The following is a 22,884-nucleotide window of genomic DNA, read 5'->3' as shown; positions in this document are numbered from 1 at the left end:
TGGGGTTCGCCAGGAGAGGACCTGCTCCTCAGCACCAAGCTCGGCCTGCCCACAGGACCCCTCCTTCCCGGCGGAGCCCCGCATCCTCGTTCCGAACCCCACCCGTGCCCCGGCGGGGATGCGCCGTCCCAGAACTCCCTCCTGAACCCAGACATCAGCAGGCATATGGCCCGGGGAGCAGCACCAAGCGGTTCCGCCAGCCCAGCCCAGCCACAGCTTCTCCAGGAGGCTGCGAGGAAGGACCAGGTTTGTCGCCGAACTCCGTCTCACAGTGATACTCTTAGAAAACACCACAAAAAAGAATCATGAGAAAAACAAAAAAAAGTCAGACCATGTCTATGGGACCAACGGACTCGGACCAAGAGCGACAAACATCCCAAAGCTTCACTCTCTGCTCCTCCACAATCGTGTTTCCCCAGCTCGTGTGACTTTGGATTCCAGGGCAGACAACAGGCTCAGGTGCCACTGGGGTGGCTGCAGACGGGGGACGGTCCCGACTCCTCAGGAGGCCCAGCCCCAGGGCAGCAGGACAGACGCTGGATCTGGTTCCCCCGGCAGCATCGGCAGGAAGCCTCGTGCTCCCCCTTTCCCCTCCAGAGAAAACCCCACGGTGGGTGCACACACCCCATCACTGTGCAGACCGTGAGGCCGGGGCTGAGGGGTGGAGAGCAGGTCAGAGGAAGCCCAACTTGCAGGTTGGGCAACTTGCATGGCTCAGAGAGCTCATGCATGGGTGCCTGGATGGGAGGGGACAGGCGGCGGGTAAACGTGAATGTGGTCCATGGACCGGCTCTCAGAGCCAGGAGCGGCTGGCCCAGCTATGGGCGCTTGAGGGCGGAGAGCAGGTGGCCCTGCAGCCTGAAGCCTGCGTATCTCTGGCCTGGGCAGGACTGTCCATGCTGGCGAGTTCGCAGAGAAGCTTTAGTAGTGACCTCTCTGCCCTTCCCAAAAGGCCAATCAGCCAAAGGTCCCTCTGCAGGGATCCGGAACATTCTCTACCCACAAGGCTCCAGCACCCTGACAGATGCCCGGCTCAAAGGCACCAGCGGGCGGGTTGGGGTGTGGTCTGGCTTCCTGGCTCTGGGCTATCTATCATGACAACGGGCAACTTACAGCCTTTTCTTTGTTTTTCAGGGGTTACATCTGGTTCTGCACTCAGGAAGTTACTCCTGGTGGTGCATGGGGGACCATATGGGATGCTGGAGACGAAACCTGGGTTGGCCACGTGCAGGGCAAACACCCCAGCTGCTGTCCTATTGCTCCGCCCCCAGGGACAGTATTTTAATCTGTTTGTGGCAGTAACCCTGGGGTCCCTAACCGATGGACTGAAACGAGGAATGTCACACCTATCACACTTGCGGGCTCCCAGGAACTGCTTCCTGGCACCAGTGCACTGCACGGCATCAGCAGAGAAGGGTTCTTGGAAGGAGGAGAATGGACCCCCACACGTAGCTTACTCATCAAGGCTCTCAGTAAAGACTTGCTGGCGGGCGGGAGGCTGGAGCTTGGCCTCGTTTACTGGCAGCACGGCCATGGGGTGGCCTCAGGGACAAGAGACTCTTGACTTTAAACAGTGACTGTTCAAAGAGAATGAGGCTGTAGGGTACAGGATGTTCAGGTCTGAGATCCAGAGCACAGCAAAAGAAACAGTTCAGAGGATCCACGTGACCTTGATGAAGGCGGAATGAGAAAGGATAACTCCAAGACCTCTGACTCAGACAACACCAGGGACAGTGGTGGCATCCAATGACACAGGCAACAGGGCTGGGGAAAGATTCATTTGAGATTCGCTGACTCGGAAGCCTGAGACCGAAGAGGGCCGAGAGAGCCATCCCAAGGGAGCTGTCCAGCAGGAAGAGGGGATCTGGGACTTGAAATCACAAGAGACTCAGGCTGCAGACCTGGGAGTCCACATGGCACTGGCTGTGGCACAAATACCTACAGGCGGGTGAGGGGACACAGAGCTGACCCCGGCAGGCAACCGCCTGCCTCCACTGGCATCAACAGGAGGGTGGGCACAGGACAGAGAGAGGTTACACAACAGAGATGGAGAAGCCATCTAACAAGTAGGGAAAAAAATTGGAAAGACGTTTGGGAAAATGGTTAAAGAGAAGAGGGGCCAGGGAGATGGCTCAATGGGTTGAGCATGAACTTTGCCTGTGGGATGCCCAGGTTTGATTCCGGCCCCATGTGGTACCTGAGCCCACCACTGGGAGTGACCCCCAAGCGCCGCCAGCTGAAGGGATCAATACTAAAGAGGGAGAGGGGGAGGGGTGGGTGGGAAGGAGGGAGGGAGAGAGAGTGAGCACTGAGCGAGAGCACTACAGAAAGGAGAGAAGCAGGAGTCAGACCACAGAGACTGAGTCAGGGACTCAAGGCAGTGGAGAGAGCAGATGTTCTATTTACTTTTTTTTTTTTTCTGCTTTTTGCCTTTTGCTTCTGGGTCACACCTGGTGATGCTCAGGGCTTACTCCTGGTTCTGTGCTCAGTGGTCCATTCAGGCAGTGATGAGACCACATGTGGCACCAGGATTTGAACCAGCCTCCTGTACTATTTCTCTGGTCTTGGGAGAAAGCAGTTTTAAGGCGTGCAGTGTACATGCGTGGGGGTCAGTGGGGTGTGGGGAGGGGGAGGAGGATGCCACTTGCTTCCAGTCTAGAAGGACAATGACTGCCCGAGTGGACCAGCTCCAGCCTCCTCTGAGGCTGGGGTCTGGGACGGAGCTTAGCCAGGACACCTCTCAACCTGACGCCCCTCCCCGGTGTTACCGTGACTGAAATCCCGGGATCTTGCTCTGGAAGGTGGAAAGGGAGAGGCTTTGGAATGTGGGGATACCAGATACCCAGATAGCCTGGCCAGGAGCCCATCAGCTTTCCGCCCCCCTCCCCCCGGGCACTGCAGTGGGCCTCCTGTATCTTCTCACGCAAGGGTCCCCAACAGGCAGCTGGGAGGACTGTGCCAATACTCCAGACTCCCGCCCCAGGAAGGCCAGCAAGGTTGCGGAAGGTCATCCAGGGGCTCAGGGCACCTGCCGAGGCTGGACCACGGCAACGACCGCTGAGTGGTTCCGTGACTCCCAGACCACACGTAGTGACAGACACACACACACGGAGCCCGGGTTTTCCTGCAGCACAAGGCCGGGAGGAGTCCACACTCCACCTCCTCCCAGTTCGCGGTGCTGAGGAAGGCCCCCATGCAAGCCCGCCTGCAGGACGAAAGGGGGCCGCTCCTGGCCGACAGCACGGCCATGAGAGAGGGGACAGGCAGACTTCCAGAGGAGGTTGGGACCCCGCAGCCCGGGCCAGCTGCCCAATCTGTGCTCCGGTGTGGGCGGCCGGGAGCAAGGGACAGAGGAGAGGGGAGGCTTGGAGGCAGAGGGGGGATCCACGCTTCACAGCACACTTAGCAAGGGAAACAGAAAGATAAAGATTTCATTGTTTGCTTTCATTAGATTGTGTCAAAACTAACACATCAGAGGAGTGTTGCATTAAGACCTCCTGTGTCAAAATTGATGCTATAAAAATAAAACTCCTGAATTTACTTAACACATTTGGTTAAAGTATTAAGAAACGCAAGCTACCCACAGAGGGGGAAGACGTAAACGATCCAGGCCGGGGAGCCAGCGCAAAGGTCTGAGCACGTGCTCTGCACATGGGGATCCCCCGGCACACTGAGCCAAGAATAGCGGCCCCCCACAGGCACAGCTGCTGGGTCCTCCCCACCCCTCCCGAAGTTAATAAGCCTGAATTTAGGTGCCAGCACTAGGGATCACCACTAACGTCAAGAACGAAGCCTGGGGAAGGGATGTGGCTCAGTCGCAAACGCTTGCCTGGCACGTGTAAGGCCCCAGCACCACAAAATCACCCCCCTGACTCCCCCTGAACACAGACAACGAATCAAAACATAGAGTGATAAAGTACTACAAAAAATATATAGAGGAAAGGCACCTTCCAATTAAAAACTGATATGGAGACAATGTATTAATTGTGCTCAAAAGTTACAAATGTCTGGGGCTGGAGCGATAGCACAGCGGGTAGTGCGTTTGCCTTACACGCAGCCAACATGACCGACACAGGTTCGATTCCCAGCACCCCATATGGTCCCCTGAGCACTGCCAGGAGCAATTCCTGAGTGCATGAGCCAGGAGTAACCCCTGAGTATCGCCGGGTGTGACCCAAAAAGCAAAAAAAAAAAAAAAAAAAAGTTACAAATGTCTAAAACTTTTGATCTGGAAATTATGCTTAAGTTTCACTATGCCCGCTGTTTGCTGGTTTGTTATAATCCAGTTGGTTGGCTGGTTTGTTATCGACTAGAGACTTGTCTGGTTTGTTATAGGGCAGCTGGTTGGTTCTTTTCTTTGCCGGGAACTGAATCCTGGACTTTGCACAGGCGAGGAAGGTTTTAGACAACAGAGCTTCATCCTTCACACTTTATCACCTCAGATGTGCCAGAAAGGCGGTTCACACCAGGTTAGTTCTTCACCGTGAGCACAGGCTGGAAACTGCCTACCCATCCACGACAGGGAGCTGAGGCTCTGAAGTCAGCCCCTTTTGTCAAAGAATGCTCAGTGGGAAAGGACAAGGCACTCTGCTTCCTGCCAGGAGGGAAAATACAGATGGGACTGGCCCTCCAGGCCCACAGGCAGTCAAAGTACTTGAAACAACAGTTTTCGGACTTCGGACCCCAGGCAGTGCAGGACTGGTCCTTGGAGAAAGGAAAAGGAATGAGGTGAACTGGTCATGGCCTAGGTTCTGGCCGCCGACAGAAGGCAGGGCTGCAGTGCGGGCTTGGGGACCCCAGAGAGCCAGCCGGCTCATTCAGCTGGCAAGAAACAGAGCAAAGCCTCGGGAGGCCAAGACGGCTGGAGAAGACGGCGACGTGGAGAGGCCAGACCGCGCAGACGGCGCTTGAGGGGCAGACTTGGCACAACCACAAGTGGGAACACCGGGGCGAGGAAAGAACACGGGGAGGCAGATCAGACAGTTCCTGGGATCCCTACGGGGGGCCGCCTGTTTCCCCACAGGCCTGAGGCAGATAAATCAGAGGGAGTCCCTTACAATGACTGCTTCATCAGAAGGTGCAACACCAATGATGGAGAAAAGTCCACCCTGGACCAGAAAGCTTCAGAACAGAGCGAAGGCCCACATGGGCACAGTCTGGACTCTAAAAAGATCAGGGAGGCATGCAAGGAAGCGGAGAAATACAGACCATTCCCGGGAGAAAAACCAGTTCACAGAAAACATCCTCGAAATGACAGCAATGATGGAATTAACAGACAAGAATGTTAAAGCAGCTCTTATAAATAAGTTCCATATGTTCAAGAAGGTGTGGAACACACGAGCACAGTGAGGAATGAAATGGAAGATGTAAACAGACCTTAAATGAACCACAAAGATTAGAAACACGACATCTCAAATAAAACCCCACCGGATCCGATTACAGCTAATCAGACGCTACAAAAGAAAAATCGGTGGATGTGAAGACACGGCAGTATCGGTTCCCCAAAACGCAGCAGCATGAGAGCTGGATGGTGCAAAAACATTCCCCAGACTGCACGCAGGCATCAGCGATGTGCAGAACAAGCAGCCTACGATCACAAATCCCTGGATCAGATTTGGGAAGGGAGATGTGGGGGGAGGGAAAAGTCTGGAAAAAAAAGAAAAAGAGCAGAGAAACAGCCACATGCGTTAAGAACAACTCCAACCATGAACTCACGGAGCGAGTGAGCTCAAGTACAAAGAGAGCCCAAAACGCATCACAATCAAACTGCTGAAAGTTTGGGTTCACGCAGCAAGGAAAAGTTCAACGTGATATGTCAAGTCAGAAACATAAGAATTAAGAGATTTTCATTTCAAAATATGCAAATCTGCAGAGAACTGAAGCTATGCTGGTATGTTAAACACAAGGAACTGTCAGCCTCGGAGTGTATCTCCAGGCCCCTCGCCTGTGTAGACGCTCCAGGCAAACCCACGCTGGGGGACTTCCTGCTGCCAGGCCTGTCGTACAGGAATGTCGGAAGGTTTCTTGGGAGAAAGAGAAAGGATACTTTCTAAAAATATGCATCTACACAAAGGAAGAAAGACCGGCAGCAAAACCAAATCTGTGAGTAACTATGAAAGAATCTCCCCCCACCTCCTTATTTAAGGTCTGAAAGACAGGGGCTGGGAGGATGTTCAGAGGGCCAGAGGGCACCCTCTGCATTCTGTCCCTGGCACCACATGGATCCCCGAGCACCACAGGGAGCAGCCGCTGAGCACTACCAACAACAGCAACAACTGAAGAGTTGGAAAGGTTTTAAGGCTGGGAAATTTAAAATAAACATAGTGTACCAATAAAACATGGTAAACAACTTACCATCTTAAACATTTTAAAAGAGCATGCTGGGCTGGAGCAATAGCACAGCGGATAGGGCATTTGCCTTGCACGCAGCCAACATGGCCAACACAGGTTCGATTCCCAGCATCCCATATGGTCCCCCGAGCACCGCCAGGAGTGATTCCTGAGTGCACGAGCCAGGAGTAACCCCTGAGCATCGCCGGGTGTGACCCAAAAAAACAACAAAAAAAATTAAATAAATAAAATAAAATAAATCACTGTCACTGTCCTCCCATTGTTCATCGATTTGCTCGAGCAGGCCCAGCAACGTCTCCACTGGAGACTTTGTTGTCACTGTGTTTGGCATATCGAATACATCACGGGTAGCTTGCCAGGCTCTCTGAGGGGCGGAGGAATCGAACTCGGATAGGCCATGTTGGCTGCGTGCAAGACAAACGCCCTACTTCAGGAGTATGACATACATTCTTTTTTATGACATACATTCTTTTTTTTTTAGCCAATCAGGGCATTCAAGCCCAATATATCAGGATCCTCCGTGAGCTGTATTGCGGATTCACTACCAGGATCTCACCATTCCACAAAGAAGTGATTGTTGATGTCAAGAGAGGGGTGCGGCAGGGTGATACCATTTCACCGAAACTCTTCAGTGCCACCCTCGAGAACGTCATGCGACGACTGGAATGGGAAGGAATGGGAGTGAAGATAGATGGTCGGCAACTACACCACCTCTGCTTTGCTGATGACATCGTTTTAATAACACCAAACATCAGCCAAGCGGCACAAATGCTGGCCGACTTTGACCGTGAGTGTGGAAAGGTAGGACTACAGCTGAATCTTACGAAGACAATGTTTATGAGAAACAGCCTCGTTCCTGACGCCCCATTTGCTCTCAACGGAACGACCATCTCCGAATGCAACAGCTATGTGTACCTAGGTCGAGAGGTCAACATGACAAATGACCTGGCACCCGAGCTGCGCAGGAGGAAGAGAGCGGCTTGGAACACCTTCAAGAACGTCGAAGAAATAGCTAAGAGGACGAAGAACCTCCGGCTCCGGGCACATCTCTTTGATTCCACTGTTCTTCCTGCATTAACATATGCCTCAGAGACCTGGGCCCTACGCAAACAAGATGAAAACGCTATTCAGGTCTCCCAAAGAAGAATAGAAAGAGCTATGCTTGGAATATCACGTTTCACTCAAATGAGAGAACGAATCCGGAGTTCTGACATCCGTCGACGATCAAGAATCAGGGACGCTGTCTCATTTGCCAAGGTGTTGAAAATCAGATGGGCTGGCCACGTAATGAGATTTAAAGACGACCGCTGGACTAGAGCTGTTACCGACTGGATTCCACGGGATGTCAAAAGACCGCGTGGCCGCCCACCTACCAGATGGTCAGACTTCTTCGTCAAGATCATGAACGATCGGTTTGAGGCCCTTCATGTTCCCGGAGCGAACAGATGCCATTGGGCTACACTAGCACGCGACAGGGACAAATGGAGACGTTACTGGCACCCGCTCGAGCAAATCGACGACTAACGGGAAGTTAAGTGATTAAGTGACATTGTTTTATTTTAAGTTTTCTTTAATTTTACCATTTTATTGATTTTGTTTTTGAGCTTCTTTTCTGGGGGTGGGGGGAGGAGATCAAACCTGGTAATGCTCATGGGTTACTCCTGGCGATGCTTGGGCGACCATATGGGACGCTGGGGATTGAGCCTAGGTGAGCCACATGCAAGGCAAATGCCCTCCCCCCTGTACTATCAATCTGGCCCCAACATTCATCTTCTTATGCAACCAGTCTCTAACACTTTCCATTCTGCACACCTGAAACTCCCCATTCACCGAACAGCAGCTCCCCATCGTCCCGTTGCCCAAACCCCAGCAGACCCCACTCCATCTGTACCTGTGCACTGACTTCTTTGGGTACCTCAATATGAGTGAAATTACATGGCATCTGCCTTTCTGTGCCAGGCCTATTTCATTCGGCACAATGTCCTCCAGGCGTATCCATGTGGCCTGTGTCAAATCCCCTAGATCTTTAAGGCCAAGTAACGTTCCATTTGTTTTTCCTCCCATCTGCTGATAGTCATTTAGGAGATGAGGCTACTGTGAACAATGCTGCAATGAACATGGGCGTACAAACCCTCGGAGATCCTGCTTTCTATATTTTGAAAATTCTCTTTCTCTCTTCCTCCCTCCCTCCCTTTCTTTCCCACACCCAGAGGTGCTCGAAGACGGTACCTAGCTTACGCTTAAAAGTCACTCCTGGGATCCTCCCAGGATGGGAGAAGCATGCTGAAAGTAGACGATAGACCAAACATGATTGCCACTCAATGTTTCTTTTGCGAACCACAACACCCAAAAGGAGAGAGAGAACAGAGGGGAATGCCCTGCCACAGAGGCAGGGTGGGATGGGGGGATGGGGCGGGTAGGAGGGATACTGGGATCCATGGTAGTGGGACAGGGCACTGGTGGAGGGATGTTATTTGATCATTGTATAATTGAAACCCAAGCACAAAAATGTGTAAGTCTGCAACTGTACCTCATGATGTCTCACTATTAAAAAATGTTTTAATTAAAAAAAAAAATAGTCACTCCTGGCAGTGCTCAAAGGACCACGGTTTTAATCTTTGCGAAGCCAGGATTTAAGGCAAGTGCCTTGACCAGGGTGCGTTTTCTCTATCTCCCCCACACCCATGCCGGTCCACTGCTTTTTGTTGTTAAAATGTGGAAGCTCTTTATTTATTCCGGATATTAATCCTATACCAGATCTCGCAAATATTTTTTCCCCACTCTAGAGGTCGCCTTTCCATGCTATTGTGAAGTCACTGTAAATACCTGACTGCTTAAGAAAACAGAGATAACAATGTTGTGTGGGCATACACTACATGGAGATACAAAAAATATGACAAGACTAGCACAGAGGACAGGAGGGGGAATGGAAGTGTGCCACTACAAAGATAACCATGTTATTATGTCATGTGAAAACAGACTAGAAGGGGGCCGGAATAACAGCACAGTGGGTAAGGTGCTTGTTTTGCACGTGGCTGACCCAGGTTCGATCCCCCGAATCCCATGTGGTCGCCTGAGCACCGCCAGGAATGATTCCTGAGCGCACAGGCAGGAGTGACCCCTGAGCATCGCCATCCCTGTTCCCCTCCCCCAAATAGATCGGCAGTAAATGATCTCTACTTTAAACTCTAGAAAACGCATGGAAACCCGAAAAAGAATTGTTGCTATTAAGCAAGTAGGAAGTACAACAAAATCATAAAATATACTCAATGCCAAAGAAATGGCAGGGAAGAAAAAGAAACAAAAAGTAAGAACAAGATGGCAGATTTGGCCATGAGCACAGCAAAGATCTGATGAGAATAAAGATTCCAGTGGGAGGTAGAGATTGCCAGTTTGCATGAAAAGGCAAGACCCAACGAGGTGCTGTTGTACAAGAAATTCTTCTCTAAGGCTCAGGGGTGTATGCAAACATACTCTACACACACACACACACACACACACACACACACGGTGTAAAAGAATAGAAAAGGACACCAATATTACACTAATATTTAAAAGCTGAAGTGAATTTCAGGAAAAGGATTATTACTAAGGGAAAGTAATAAGAAATAATAATATAACACTATGAACTATATGACAGCCCTTCAAACAATACGAAGCAAAAAGTGATAAACTGAGACTGAAAATCAGAGCTTGGAGATACACAGTACAGAGGTAAAGGTGCTTGTCTTGCATGTGGTGACCTTGGTTTGCTCACTAACATCCCAAAGGTCCCCTGAGCACTGCCAGGAGTGACCCTTGAACACAGAACCAGGAGTGAGCCCTGAGCACTGTTGGGTGTGACCCCCAAACCAACCCCACCCCCAAAAAAAGCCTTAGTTAGGGATATAAGAGACTTGACAAACACTGTCAACCAATCAAATCTAACTACCATTTTTAGAATACCTTACCTTTACCTAATCATGTCACAGCAGAAATATTTTCTGTTCAAGTACACACAAATTATTCACCAAGACAGACAAAGGGAACCCAGGTCTCAATTTAAAAATAATAAAATCCTGTCACTGTCACTTTCCCTGTCCTCCCGTTGTTCATCGATTTGCTCGAGCGGGCCCAGTAATATTGTAAGACTTATTACTGTGTCTGGCATATCGAATACGTCACGGGTAGCTTGCCAGGCTTTGCTGTGCAGGTGAGATATTCTCAGTAGCTTGCCGGGCTCTCCGAGAGGGGTGGAGGAATCGAACTCGGGTCGGCCATGTTGGCTGCATGCAAGGCAACCGCCCTACCTGCTGTGCTATTGCTCCAGCCCAATAAAATCCTAAAAATATATTCTCTGTATAATCACAATCACAACCATCCTGTTATTCGTCGATTGCCTCGAGCAGGCCCCAGTAACGTCTCCTTCATCCTAGCCCTGAGATTTTTTTAAAAAAGATTTTTAAAAAATTAAAAAAAATTTTTTCACCAAGCTCCCAGGAGAGAACAAGGCAGAGTCTCCTACCCTGTGCCTGACTGTCCTCACCAGGGCCCAACAGCTGAAGACCTCCGGGCCCCAGCCAAGGCCATGCTGGGACCACTCTCCACACACTTGGATGAGCCTCACGCATAAAAGAACTGGCAGAGGAACCCAGGTGTGTGGGACCCGGGGTTGAGATCTCCAAGCATGCACGGTTTGGGACTGGACCTGCCAGTAGTTAGACAGTTACACCCACCAACTGCCGTGTAACCCCAACAATGGCCAGGATCCGAGATTATCACACTCAACTCCTGGAAGCGCGCGGCCGCGACCGCGCGACATCTTATCATCTCACTCCTACTTTGGACAAACTGGCAGGCTACCTAATGTCACCTGCCCACACGGCAGAGTCTGGCAAACTCCCCGTGGCGTACCCAATATGCCAAATACCAGTAACAATGAAGGGTCTCATTCTCTGTATAAAAGAAAAAAAAATCATAAAATATATAACACAAATATATGAAACATCCTCAAATAAAATCAGCAAAACATTGTAACAGAACCCAAGAAGTCAAAATCACAAATAAAATTAGAAGTTATTTTTTTACCTCAGTGAGAATAATCCAACACGGGCTGGAGAGACAGTACAGCAAGTAGGGCATTTGCCTTGCACATATCTGAGCCAAGTTCTATCCCTGGCACCCCTTATGGTTCCTAGAATCTGCCAGTGTGATCCCTGAGCACAGCCAGGAGTAAGCCCTGAGCACAGCCAAGTGTGGCCCAAAAGCAAAACCAAAAAAAAATTCAACATATCAAAAAAAATGTGGGGAATGTAGCTGATATAGCCTAGAGAGGGGATTTTATATCACTGAATGTTTATTTGGAAAAGAGTCAAATCAATGGTCTAATCTACTTGCCTTGCAGGCCGCCAATCTTGGCTCAAATCCTGGCATCACATATGCTCACCTGACCATTGCCACGAGTGAGCCCTGAAGAGAGAGCCAGGAAAAAGCTCTGAGCAGCTTTGTGTGGCCCAATACCAGGACACAGGAACAGTTTGGGTCTCCACTGGAGCTCAGCAGAGGAGCCTGCTTTGGTCTTTTTGGCAAAATATTTTAGAGAAGAAAAAGTCTGGCTTTAGAACTTGACCTGTTTCAGGAATAGAAGCTGACCCAGGCTTAATGCCCACAGAGCGTCCCCAGAGCCCTTCTAGGAGCAATCCCTGAGAGTGGAGATGGGTGAATTCTTTTTTTTTTTTTTTGGCTTTTTGGGTCACACCCGGTGATGCTCAGGGGTTACTCCTGGCTCTGCACTCAAGAATTGCTCCTGGCGGTGTTCAGGGGACCATATGGGATGCTGGGAATCGAACTTGGGTTGGCCGCGTGCCAGGCAAACGCCCTACCCGCTGTGCTATCACTCCAGCCCCGAGATGGGTGAATTCTGATGTGACTCCCAAACCAAAACCAAGGGGCTGAGAGATACCTCACAGCATGGAGCGTATGCTCTGCATGAGGGAGGTCTGACTTGATCTCCCACCATGCAGGGGCCCCTCAGCATGCTGGGAGTGACCCCCACACCCACAAGCACTGAGCCACAAGCAGTCCTTAAGCACAGCCAAGTGTAGCCGCCCCAAAACAAATGGAAAAAATAAAAAATATAAGAAGAGACAAATACAAGGAACAAATTCCAGTATGACAAGGAAAGAAATAAATGCTAGACCAAAGAAACAAAAACCAGGAGGATCAACAACTAATTTTCTGAGATTAATAAAATGAAAAACTTCTAGCCAAGAATATTGGGGGGAGGGCTGGAGAGATAGCACAGTGGGTAGGGCGTTTGCCTTGCTTGCAGCCGACCCAGGTTCGATTCCCAGCATCCCATATGGTCCCCTGAGCACCGCCAGGAGTAACTCCTGAGTGCAGAGCCAGGAGTGACCCCTGTGCATCGCCGGGTGTGACCCAAAAAGCAAAAAAAAAAAAAAAGAATATTGGGGGGGGGGGATGAGAAAGCATATATATTACCAATTGAAGGTATGAAAGGAAGAATCACTCTTCAGAAGGCACCAGGCAGGAAAAGTATGACATTGTTGTAAACAATGCTATGCCAGTCAATTCAACAACTGAGATAACATGCACAAATTCCTTGAAAGACATAGAAAGAAAGACACGCCTTGAAAGAAGTAGAAAAAAAGCAAACAGAAGTAGGGATGTGCTAGTTCTATTCAAGAAAAATTTTGGGGGGTGGGGCAAGGGTGGGGGGCACATCCAGCGGTGCTCAGGGGACCGTATTGGAGTGCGAGGGGTTAAGCCTCGGTTAGCTGCATGCGAAGCACCTTACCCGCTGTATGATCACTGTGGCCCCTATTAAAATTATTTCATAAAAAAACATGTCCACAAGGAAAACCATAGGTCTGGACATCATTGCTAGTAAGTGCTATGAAACAGTTAAGGAAGAATAGTATCAATTCTACATAAGACATTTAGTAAACTGTACATGAAGAATATTCCTCTACTGAATATATAAAGTTAGCATTATCCTGATTCGAAAACTAAAGACACCGTAAGAAAGCCTCGGATCAAGCAAATAGAATCCAGCAATATACTATGAAAAGAATAATACACCACAACCAAATCAAGCTCAGGCTTTATTTGAATGAACATCAATCATGCTACAAATTCTCAATGATAAGATAAAGGCCCTCCCGTTGATCATCGATTTGCTCGAGCGGGCCCAGTAACGTCTCCATTGGAGACTTTGTTGTTACTGTGTCTGGCATATCGAATACTCTCGGTAGCTTGCCGGGCTCTCCGAGAGGGGCGGAGGAATCGAACTCGGGTCGGCCATGTTGGCTGCGTGCAAGGCAAACGCCCTACCCGCTGTGCTATCACTCCAGCCCCTAGGGAAAGACTTCTTATATAAAACATTGAAATGAGGGGGCCGGAGCAATACACAGTGGGTAGGGTGTTTGCATTGCAAGCAGCCGACCCAGGGACCCAGGTCTGATTCCCAGCATCCCATATGGTCCCCCAAGCACATCCAAGAGTAATTTCTGAGTGCAGGGCCTGGAGTAAACCCTGAGCATTGCCAGTGTGACCCAAAAAGAAAAAAAAGAAAAACAAAAACACTGAAATCTCTCCCAGGACTGCTGGGTGAGGCCAGAGGGCACTGAGCACCACGGGGTGGTCCTGGAGGCCCCCACACCATTAGGCCCAAGCTCTGGCACTGCCTGGCCAAGATGACTGGGTATCCCCTGACTAGTGCCCAGACGCCATGAACACTACTTAAGAGGCTAAGAGAAAATAAGCAAATACCAAAAGCATAATCCAGAATGGAAAAAAAAATTATATTGGTCTCTTGCAAGATCAGAAACTTCCATTCTTGGGCTGGAGAGAGTACAGCGGGTAAGGCGCTTGCCTTGTATGAGGTTGACCTGGCTTCAAACCTCAGCACCCCACAGATCCCCAGAGCCCGCCAGGAGTGATTCCTGAGTGCAGAGCCAGGAGTAAGTCCTGAGCATCGCTGGTTTGGCCCCCAAATCAGAAACCAAAACCAAATAAATAAGAACTACCATTCTGCAAGACATTTTAAAAGAATGAAAAGACAAGGTACAGTTTTGGAAAATAGATCTGCAGATAAACTCTCCAACAAATGGCTTCTACCCAGAATATCTATTGATGTTTTTTTTTGGGGGGGGGTCACACCCAGTGATGCAACAGGGGTTCCTCCTGGCTCTGCACTCAGGAATTACTTCTGGCGGTGCTTGGGGGACTACATGGGATGTTGGGAATCGAACCCAGGTTGGCCACGTGCAAGGCAAACGCCCTACCCGCTGTGCTATCGCTCCGGCCCCATCCAGAATATCTAAAGAAGTCTTATAATTCAGTAAGATCAACAACCAAAAATAATTGAAAAAAAATTTAGACAATTTTCCAAAGATAAAAGAATACCAAATAAGCACATGAAAATAATATTCAACATCATTGAACGACAAAAGTGTAACCCTTCCCCCTAAATAAAAAAAGCTTACAGTGAGCTTTCATAAGCTTCGAAAATAGTCAAATTTAGAAAGACTCATGGCATGGACCTCCTGCCTTCTGCTCGGACATCACTGGGAATAACCCGGAACAGAGGCAGAGTCCCTCCCTACCGACCAGGTCCCAGCAGCCTCCCCATCTGACCTGGGCCAGATACAGGGCCCACACCACAGTTCCTGAGCTACTCAAGGAATTCCATGGTGCTCAGCTGTTCTTCTGTCATTTGATGAAGACTGGCAGAGAAGAAAAGGAGCAACCTCAGCTTAATCCCTCAGGATCTTCTGGGGGTCTAACTCCAAAGCGTCACCCCCTGCACATCAAGAATGGGAGAAAAGCAGTGGGAAAAACCTGTAGAAAACTACCAAGCTCAATGAGTGCAACAGTATCACTAAAGGCATAAGCAACACCAGCAAATCCTCAGCCAGTGTCTTTGGTGTTGCTACGCTGCGGATGTTCAATGAGTTCAGAAAAACCCTAACACAGGGAGTCGGCAAGTAGGGTTGACTCGAAGGAAATTTTAAAGGGTGATGGGAAAACGCGCTATTGTTTGACATGGCCATTACTCAAAGCCATACATATATCAATACTCAGAACTACACTTCTAAGTTAATTTTATTATAAATAACTTAAACATAAGTAATCCTTACTTTTGTTCTGTTTTGGGAAAATGCTCAGGAATCATTCCTGGTGGTGCTTGGGACCATGTGGGATGCTGATGCTGGGGATCGAACCGGGGCTGGCTGTGTGCAAACCAAGTGCCTTTGTACTATCTTTCCAGTCCCAGAAACCCTTCCTTTTTTTTAAATTTTGATCTTGCCCTTTATTTATTTATTTATTAATTAAAAAATTTTTATTAGTGAAACACCATGGGGTACAGTTGTAGACTTACAAATTTTTGTGCTTGGGTTTCAGTTATATAATGATCGAGTACCCATTCCTCCACCAGTGCCCATTCTCCACCACCACTAATCCCAGTATCCCTCCCACCCCCCACCCCCTCCATCCCACCCTGCCTCTGTGGCAGGGCATTCCCTTTTGTTCTCTCTTTCCTTTTGGGTGCTGTGGTTTGCAAAAGAGGCATTGAGTGGCAATCATGTTCGGTCTAGAGTCTACTTTCAGCATGCTTCTCCCATCCTGGGAGGATCCTCCCAACACCCTTTATTTGATGCTCCCTTCTGTATCTGAGCTGCCTTTACCCCTAGAGTGTGTGGCTGGCCTCCAAGCCATGGAGTAAACCTCCTGGTATTTATCTTGGCTATTCTTGGGTGTTAGTCTCCTTATGTTCCCCAGATGAATGCAATCTTTCTATGTCTGTCCCTCTCTTTCTGACTCATTTCGCTTAGCATGATACTTTCCATGTAGTACCACTTGGATGCAAATTTCATGACTTCATCCTTTCTAACAGCTACATAGTACTCCATTGTGTAGATGTACCAAAGTTTCTTTAACCAGTCATCTGTTCTTGGGCACTCAGGTTTTTTCCAGATTCTGGCTATTGTAAACAGTGCTGCAATGAACAAACAAGTGCAGATGTCATTTCAACTATACTTTTTTGCCTCTCTGGGGCATACTCCCAGGAGTGGTATTGCTGGATCAAATGGGAGCTCAATTTCTAATTTTTTGAGAATCATCCATACTGTTTTCCGAAAGGGCTGAACCAGTTGGAATTCCCACCAGCAGTGAAGGAGGGTCCCTTTCTCGCCCCATCCGTGCCAACACTGGTTGCTTTTGTTGTTTTGGATGTGCGCCAGTCTCTGTGGTGTGAAATGATATCTCATTGTGGTTTTGATCTGCATCTCTCTGATGAGTAATGATGTGGAGCATTTTCTCATGTGCCTTTTAGCCATTCGGATTTCTTCTTTGAGAAAGTTTCTGTTCACTTCGTCGCTCCATTTTTTGATGGGGTTGGATGTTTTCTTCTTGTGGAGTTCAACCAGTACTTTATATATCCTTGATATCAACCCCCTGTTGAATGTGTATTCGGCGAATATCCTTTCCCATTCTGTAGACTGTCTTTGTATTTTGGTCACTGTTTCTTTTGAGGTGCAGAAGCTTCTTAGTTTAAGACAGTCCCATTTGTCTATCTCTGTTTTCACTTGCTCGGCCAGTGGCGTGGCATCTTTAAAGATACCATTAGCTTCAATGTCATGGAGGGTTTTGCCAACTTTATCTTCAATGTACCTTATGGTTTCTGGTCTGATGTTGAGGTCTTTAATCCATTTTGATCTTACTTTTGTACATGGTGTTAGGCAGAGTTCTGAGCCTATTTTTTTGCATGTAGCCGTCCAGTGATGCCAACACAATTTATTAAAGAGGCTTTCCTTGCTCCACTTCCTTCACTTTTCTTGCCCCCTTATCAAAGATTAGATGATCATATGCTTGGGGGGAGATGTCAGTATATTCAACCCTGTTTCATTGGTCTGCAGCTAGAAACCCTTACTTTTAATAAAATTACAATTCATCAATATAATTGTGTATCACATAATTACTGAACAAGTACACTATGACAGGATAATCTCTAACATTGTTTGGGGTAAAAAAACAAATTCTAGCAGGGGTGCATGTGAGGTCCTTCTGGCTTTAATCCCCAGCACCACCACACACACAATTAAAAATTAAAATCTGAAATACTAAGTGCAATGTTGCTTCATTTCTGGCACTACTGGCTGACTCTGGAGAAAGGATTAGAAATACGAGTGCATTGCCTCCACCACTCCCTACTCTGCACAACCTGTGTTTATTTAAGTTAATTAATTTCCTAATTTTATTATTTTTGGTTTGTGAGCTGTACCTGACAGTGCTTAGGGGCTATTTCTGGCTCACTGCTCAGGAGTGATCCCTGGCAGTGCTTGGGGGACCATTTATGGTGCTGGGGACTGGAACGGGGGTCAGCCACGTGCAGGGCGAGTGCCTTACCCCTGCACTATCTCTGAGGCTCCAAAAGTTTGTTTATAAACCAGAGGTTTACACAAGACCTTCTATCAGAAAGACTAAAGGAAACCGATGCACAGTTGAGTGCCGGGGATTGGGACTTGGAGGCCTGAGAAAACATGCGTGAGAACACGGAACCCGCCCACCCGCACACGTAAGGGGTGCACGGCAAGGATCCGGGACTGCCATCCCAAAGGCAGCCCCCAGACAATGAGCCCTCTATGTGAACCCAGCTCCGCCGCCAGCACGGCCCCCGGTCCTGCTGGGAGCTGAGCGTGGCCCGCTCGAGTTTGGGAGGAGAAAAGGCGCATTGAGAACCAGCTCCCTGGATCGACTTTGGGGCAAACTGTCTCTCAGCACCCCTCTGCAAGCACAGTGTACCCCAACCTCTGCTTCTTAGGAGACAAGCCACGCCCCAGTGAGCAGAGGCCCTCGACCCCCTCAGGGTTCAAGCACAACATTCCGGCTCCCTGAATGTCCCCAAAGGGCTGTCCTCTTGACCCTCCTCTAACTGTCTGGGGGACCAGAGCTTCCTTCCCCCCCGCCACAGCATTGGAAGCCACGCGCAGGAGTCTCAGTGCATGGGCCATTCCAACACCAGAGCTGCCAGAGAAGAAAAGCCTGAGGTGAAACGCAGACGAGCGAGTAAGGCCCCTGATCATGGAATTAGGGGAAAGGCACTCCCGGGGCTCAGGGCAGCTTCCCCAGCAAGCCTCTTCTGTAGGAAACGAGGAACTCAGGAAGGCCAAGTAGCCGGCGAGAAAGGCGCTAAAATCAGCTGGTGCTAGCTTCCAAACACGCGTGGTCACTGACACCGTGGTGGGCAGCTTCTGGGCAGGGCGGCTTCTCTAGAGCCCACCCTGATTGACCAGCACAGAGGCGTGAGCTTCTCACTCAGGGGGCAGAGAACAGCAGACAGCAGCCCGGGGTCAGAAGCACCCATCGACTTGAAGACACGGGAGGAAGTTGCCACAGGGCCTTGCTTTTCAGAAGCACATCACTCGCCACCCAGACTCGGAAGCCAGACGGTGGGAAGACATGGGAGCACTTACCTGGGGAAGATGGCGGTCATCAAGGCAGAAGCGTAGCCCGGCTTACAAGTTCCCTCTGAAAAGTTGGCATACTTGGTGGCTAGCTCGGCAGGCCTGTGGGGAGAGGAGGACAGTCACAGCTTGCTGGGCACTTAGCGGTCAGTAGGTCAGCGATGCAAAAGGGTCCGAGGTCTCTCGGCCTCTAGATACCTCCATCCCCTACCATCAGCGCTCTGGCTCCTTCTCTCATCAAGGTTTCCAGGGGACAAAAACAAGAAACAGCACAAAAGTCATCCAGGAATTAAGCCAGACGGGCAGCCCAGGCTACTCCATGGAACCTGGTGCAGGGGACTCCCGGGGCTCTATGGCGTCTTCGAAGGAAGCCAGCAAACAGGATGGAGAACAGAAAGACCTCCAGGCTGGAAAGGGAAGAGCCCGGGAAGTCTGGCAGGGCGGGCACTGCACGCCCAGCGTCTCTTCATGCATGGTCCTTCTCTGTCTCCTGTCTCCCACCTCTGCTTGGTGCCAGCCAGCAGAGCCCCTTGATGCCCTGAACTCAAGCCAAATGCATGCTGTGGTTCCTCACGTAACTTGGGACCTTTATATCAGGAGGTGCCCTCCTACTCGCCGTCCCTCCTCTCTACCTGCACCTGTCTATGCCTCGTGTCCCTCACAGCGAAGCTTCAATGAAGGCGTCACCTGGAGAAACCCCTGGCCCCCAGATTGGGTGGAAGGTCCCCTCTGCCTGCCCCGACAACACGGGTCTCATCACCACATGCCATGCTGTCCCGTGAGGACTGATAGTGTCTCCCTCCTGGCACTGGGGATTCTCACGGGAAGATGTGACGCAGCCCTGTCTCCCTGCTACCCTGCATAGATGGTGAGATCCTGGAATTGTCGAGGGCATGCAGGGGCGATGAGACTGCCTCAAAGCCCGGTCAGAGGGAGTGGAGTGTGCGTGTGCTCCCGCCCTGGCCTTGCAGTGAGACCTGGGCCCGGTCTCCTCAGCTCTTTCCATTTCAAGGTCTGGAGGTGTTCCGTGGGCGCTGGGGTCCCTCCCCCTGCAACCTTGACCCTGACATCTAGAGAAATCTGCCCCGAGACAGGGCTGGTTCAGCGACTACTGGGCTGGAGGCTCCAGGCCAGTCCCTGGTCCTCTCGGCCTGCAGCAGACACGGCTACCCGGTTACCCCGTGGTGCTGGGGCCTGTGGCTGTCTCCCTCCCAGCCGCCTCCTGCAGGACTGGGTGGGATGGGCAAGGAGGAGAGTAGCTGGCACCTGCACCGGTGGCAGAATGATGTCAACCGCCCAGCACACGGCATGCGATATTCACTCCCGGGTCCCGGTGGGCCTCGTCCAGCCTTTAAGAAGCCACTGCTCAGGGGACACAGATGCACCCACGTGACCCATGGGCATCTCCTTGAGCTTCCCTCCTGATGAAATTTAAAGCGGGGCATGCAAACATGAGGTCTGAGTGACATGGCAGCGCTGGGACTTCATTTGGCAGGCAAAATACCGACCAAGGTTTAACAAGAGAACTTCTGTAATGATATTCTGTTACGTAAACAACAGCACTTGGGAAGGGAACTCTAAACTTCAGGGCAATTACCGAGCTTCCTGGGAGTTTCTGGATCAGCATTCCTAGACTTTCCTACAGTGCTTTTAGGATTACCCCCACTCCTACCCCGCACTCTGTTCAGTACCCCTTTGAGTAGATCCTGCTAACAAATCAGACATGAGGCTAAGAGGTGACTTGTCCAAGGTCACTCAAGGTCAGTGGAGGCTGTGGGATGGAAGCAGGAAGCTCTGACACCTCACAGAGACACTAGCCCCAGCAAGGGCCTGGGGGCGTGTCATGGAGGGAAGGGGAGGCCAGGGCAGCATGGGGTGGGGTGGACGTGGAGTTGGATGCAGGAGAGAGGAGATGCAGGCAGGGAGGCAACTGAGGGCCTGGGCCCCTCCTCCCCTGCGCCCACCTTGTCCTGTGGGTTCTTGAGAGTCTCTGAACTCCAGCAAAGTTTCCTAGCAAAGAAAATGGCTGGATGGCCCCAGCCCTTCTAACAGCGCACGGTGAAAAAAACTCATGCACAGCAATACACGTGTCCTGGGCCGCATCTTGGCCTCCCAACTTCCCTCCATAAACTCCTGGGAAGGGGCTTTATCAATATGGCAGAGAGTCCTGGGGCCCTGGGCTCGGGGGAGAGGGAGCCCTGGTGAGCAGGAGCACGAGAAGTGGATGTGGCGGGGAGGGCTGTTCCCAAGGCGATGCTCCGTAGGGAGATGTGCTAGGGAGACGAGCGTGTGAGCGCAGGTTGCAGCAGGAGCGTCCGCAGCACCCAATCCTGGGCACAGTGGCCCAGTCAAGTGATTACCAAATTAAAATGCCTTAGACATGGCCTGTGACTGTCCCATGGAGAGAAGAATAAGGGGAGTGTTGGCGAGTCTGAGTCATACAGCAAGCAGGGACCTCTGGGGCAGCTGGTGGTCAAAGCCATCAAGATCCACAGTCGCCAACCCCCTCGGGCCAGAATAGCGAGTTTCTCCAAGGCACTGGCCCTGAAATGCCAGCAGGCCCCCCAGATGTCTGGTCAGATCACTCAGCCCTTGTTCTTCCCCTACTCTGCAGCTGGCCTTTCATTTGGAGAGACGTAGCATTTCAACTGGTCAGAGCACCCATTGTCCAGCGAACGTGACCACCGGGCCCTGCGGGTGAAGCCCATAACAAACCACCACGCTCTCCAGAGGGACTCCAGATGAACAACTGGAACCCTGGAGAGGAGGCCAGACTGGCTCGCGTCACTCTCCAGCACCGGGCAACAGGGCCGGGCTGGGCTGGGCAGGAGATGGGAAGCGTAGGAGAGCCGGGTAACATACCAAGAGAACACTGGCCGGCGGGCCACGGGAACTCTGACTTCCTGCCTGCGTGTGGGAACCACCCTGTTCCCAGAGATCTCGGGAGGATGTGGTGAGGCAGCACATTTGGAGGGGCTGGCTGTCCTCTAAAGCACCCCACAAGAGTTACGTGGGTGAGACAGTGGGAGCAGGCCACCAGCACATGGAGGCCTATCACGCGGGGGTAAATGCTACCACGCTGACAGGTGCCACAGGCTTCCCAGGGGCAGGGGCAGGACGGACACTTGAGAAGTGAGGAGAGCACTGAGCAGCCCAGGAGACAGACACAACCCCCGGGAACGTGCAGGGAGGAGGCCGTGGGGACGCCAGAACCCGGGCACCGCGGAGGTGGCACAGAGACGGCCCCTGGGGGCACACAGGGCAAAATGCTGATCTCACCGGATTTACAAGAAAAAGGAGAAGAGCTGGAGGAGTCACGGGATAATGACTATTTTTAGGATTTTGCTATAAAGGGAGCTAGAGAAATGGGGCAACGGCTTGCCGGAGGAAGCAGGGAAAGAGAAAGCTTTCTGAAGTAAGAGGTCTGCAAGCAAGTTTCGAAGCCGGGCGGATTAAAGTCCTGAGGCCCCAGAGAGGCCCAGTCAGAGGAGAAATGACCTTGAGGCGGCGAGAGGGAAGGGCTGGCAGAGGCTCGCTCACCTCGCCTGCACCGGCCAGCGACACCAACCTGTCCATCAAAGCACAACTTCCTCCTGCCTTATGCTACCGCTCACCTCCCAAGGAGGATCTCTGCACACTGTCCATGGAACCCCACCCAAGGCTGACGCCCCCACCCCTCTCATCACCTCCTTCCCCTCGCTCTCTGAGCCACTCTGCACGGCCTTGTCTGCTAGCTCAGTCCCACAAGCAGGGTGGCTCAGGGCATGCTCTATGCCTAAATTTTCCCTCGATTTTACTTATGTATATTTTGGGGCCACACCCTGTGATGCTCAGGGGTTACACCTAGCTCTGCACTCGGGGATCACTCCTAGTGGTATTAGGGGACCATATGGGGCACTGGGGATGACACCCGTGTTGGCCATGCGCAAGACAGACTACCTACCCACTGTACTATTACTCAAGCCTCCAGGTTTTCCCTTGAAACTGGGGTCCTGCCAGTACTTTACCAACCTGTTGGAGTGGATTAGGCTGAGAATAAAGTGCTTACTTAATAAATGTCTGGCCC

General features: G+C 50.8%; 1 protein-coding gene across 4 annotated transcripts in view; it reads right to left on the bottom strand.

The window, feature by feature from the left end:
• ST3GAL3 (ST3 beta-galactoside alpha-2,3-sialyltransferase 3) overlaps window positions 1–22,884 on the bottom strand; it is a 195,811-nt gene that overhangs the window by 51,352 nt on the left and 121,575 nt on the right. For 2 of the 4 annotated variants that reach the window (XM_056130872.1, XM_056130873.1), the window contains one exon: window positions 18,828–18,920. The exons of the other annotated variants lie outside the window; for them this stretch is intronic. In XM_056130872.1, coding sequence (XP_055986847.1) covers window positions 18,828–18,920 — 93 coding nt within the window. The remainder of the gene's footprint in view (window positions 1–18,827; window positions 18,921–22,884) is intronic. 4 annotated transcript variants of the gene reach the window in all.

This window comes from Sorex fumeus, unplaced genomic scaffold (genome assembly GCF_029834395.1).
Source record: "Sorex fumeus unplaced genomic scaffold, SorFum_2.1 ptg000082l, whole genome shotgun sequence".
Lineage (NCBI taxonomy): Eukaryota > Metazoa > Chordata > Mammalia > Eulipotyphla > Soricidae > Sorex > Sorex fumeus.
This window is presented reverse-complemented; position numbering and strand designations above follow the sequence as displayed.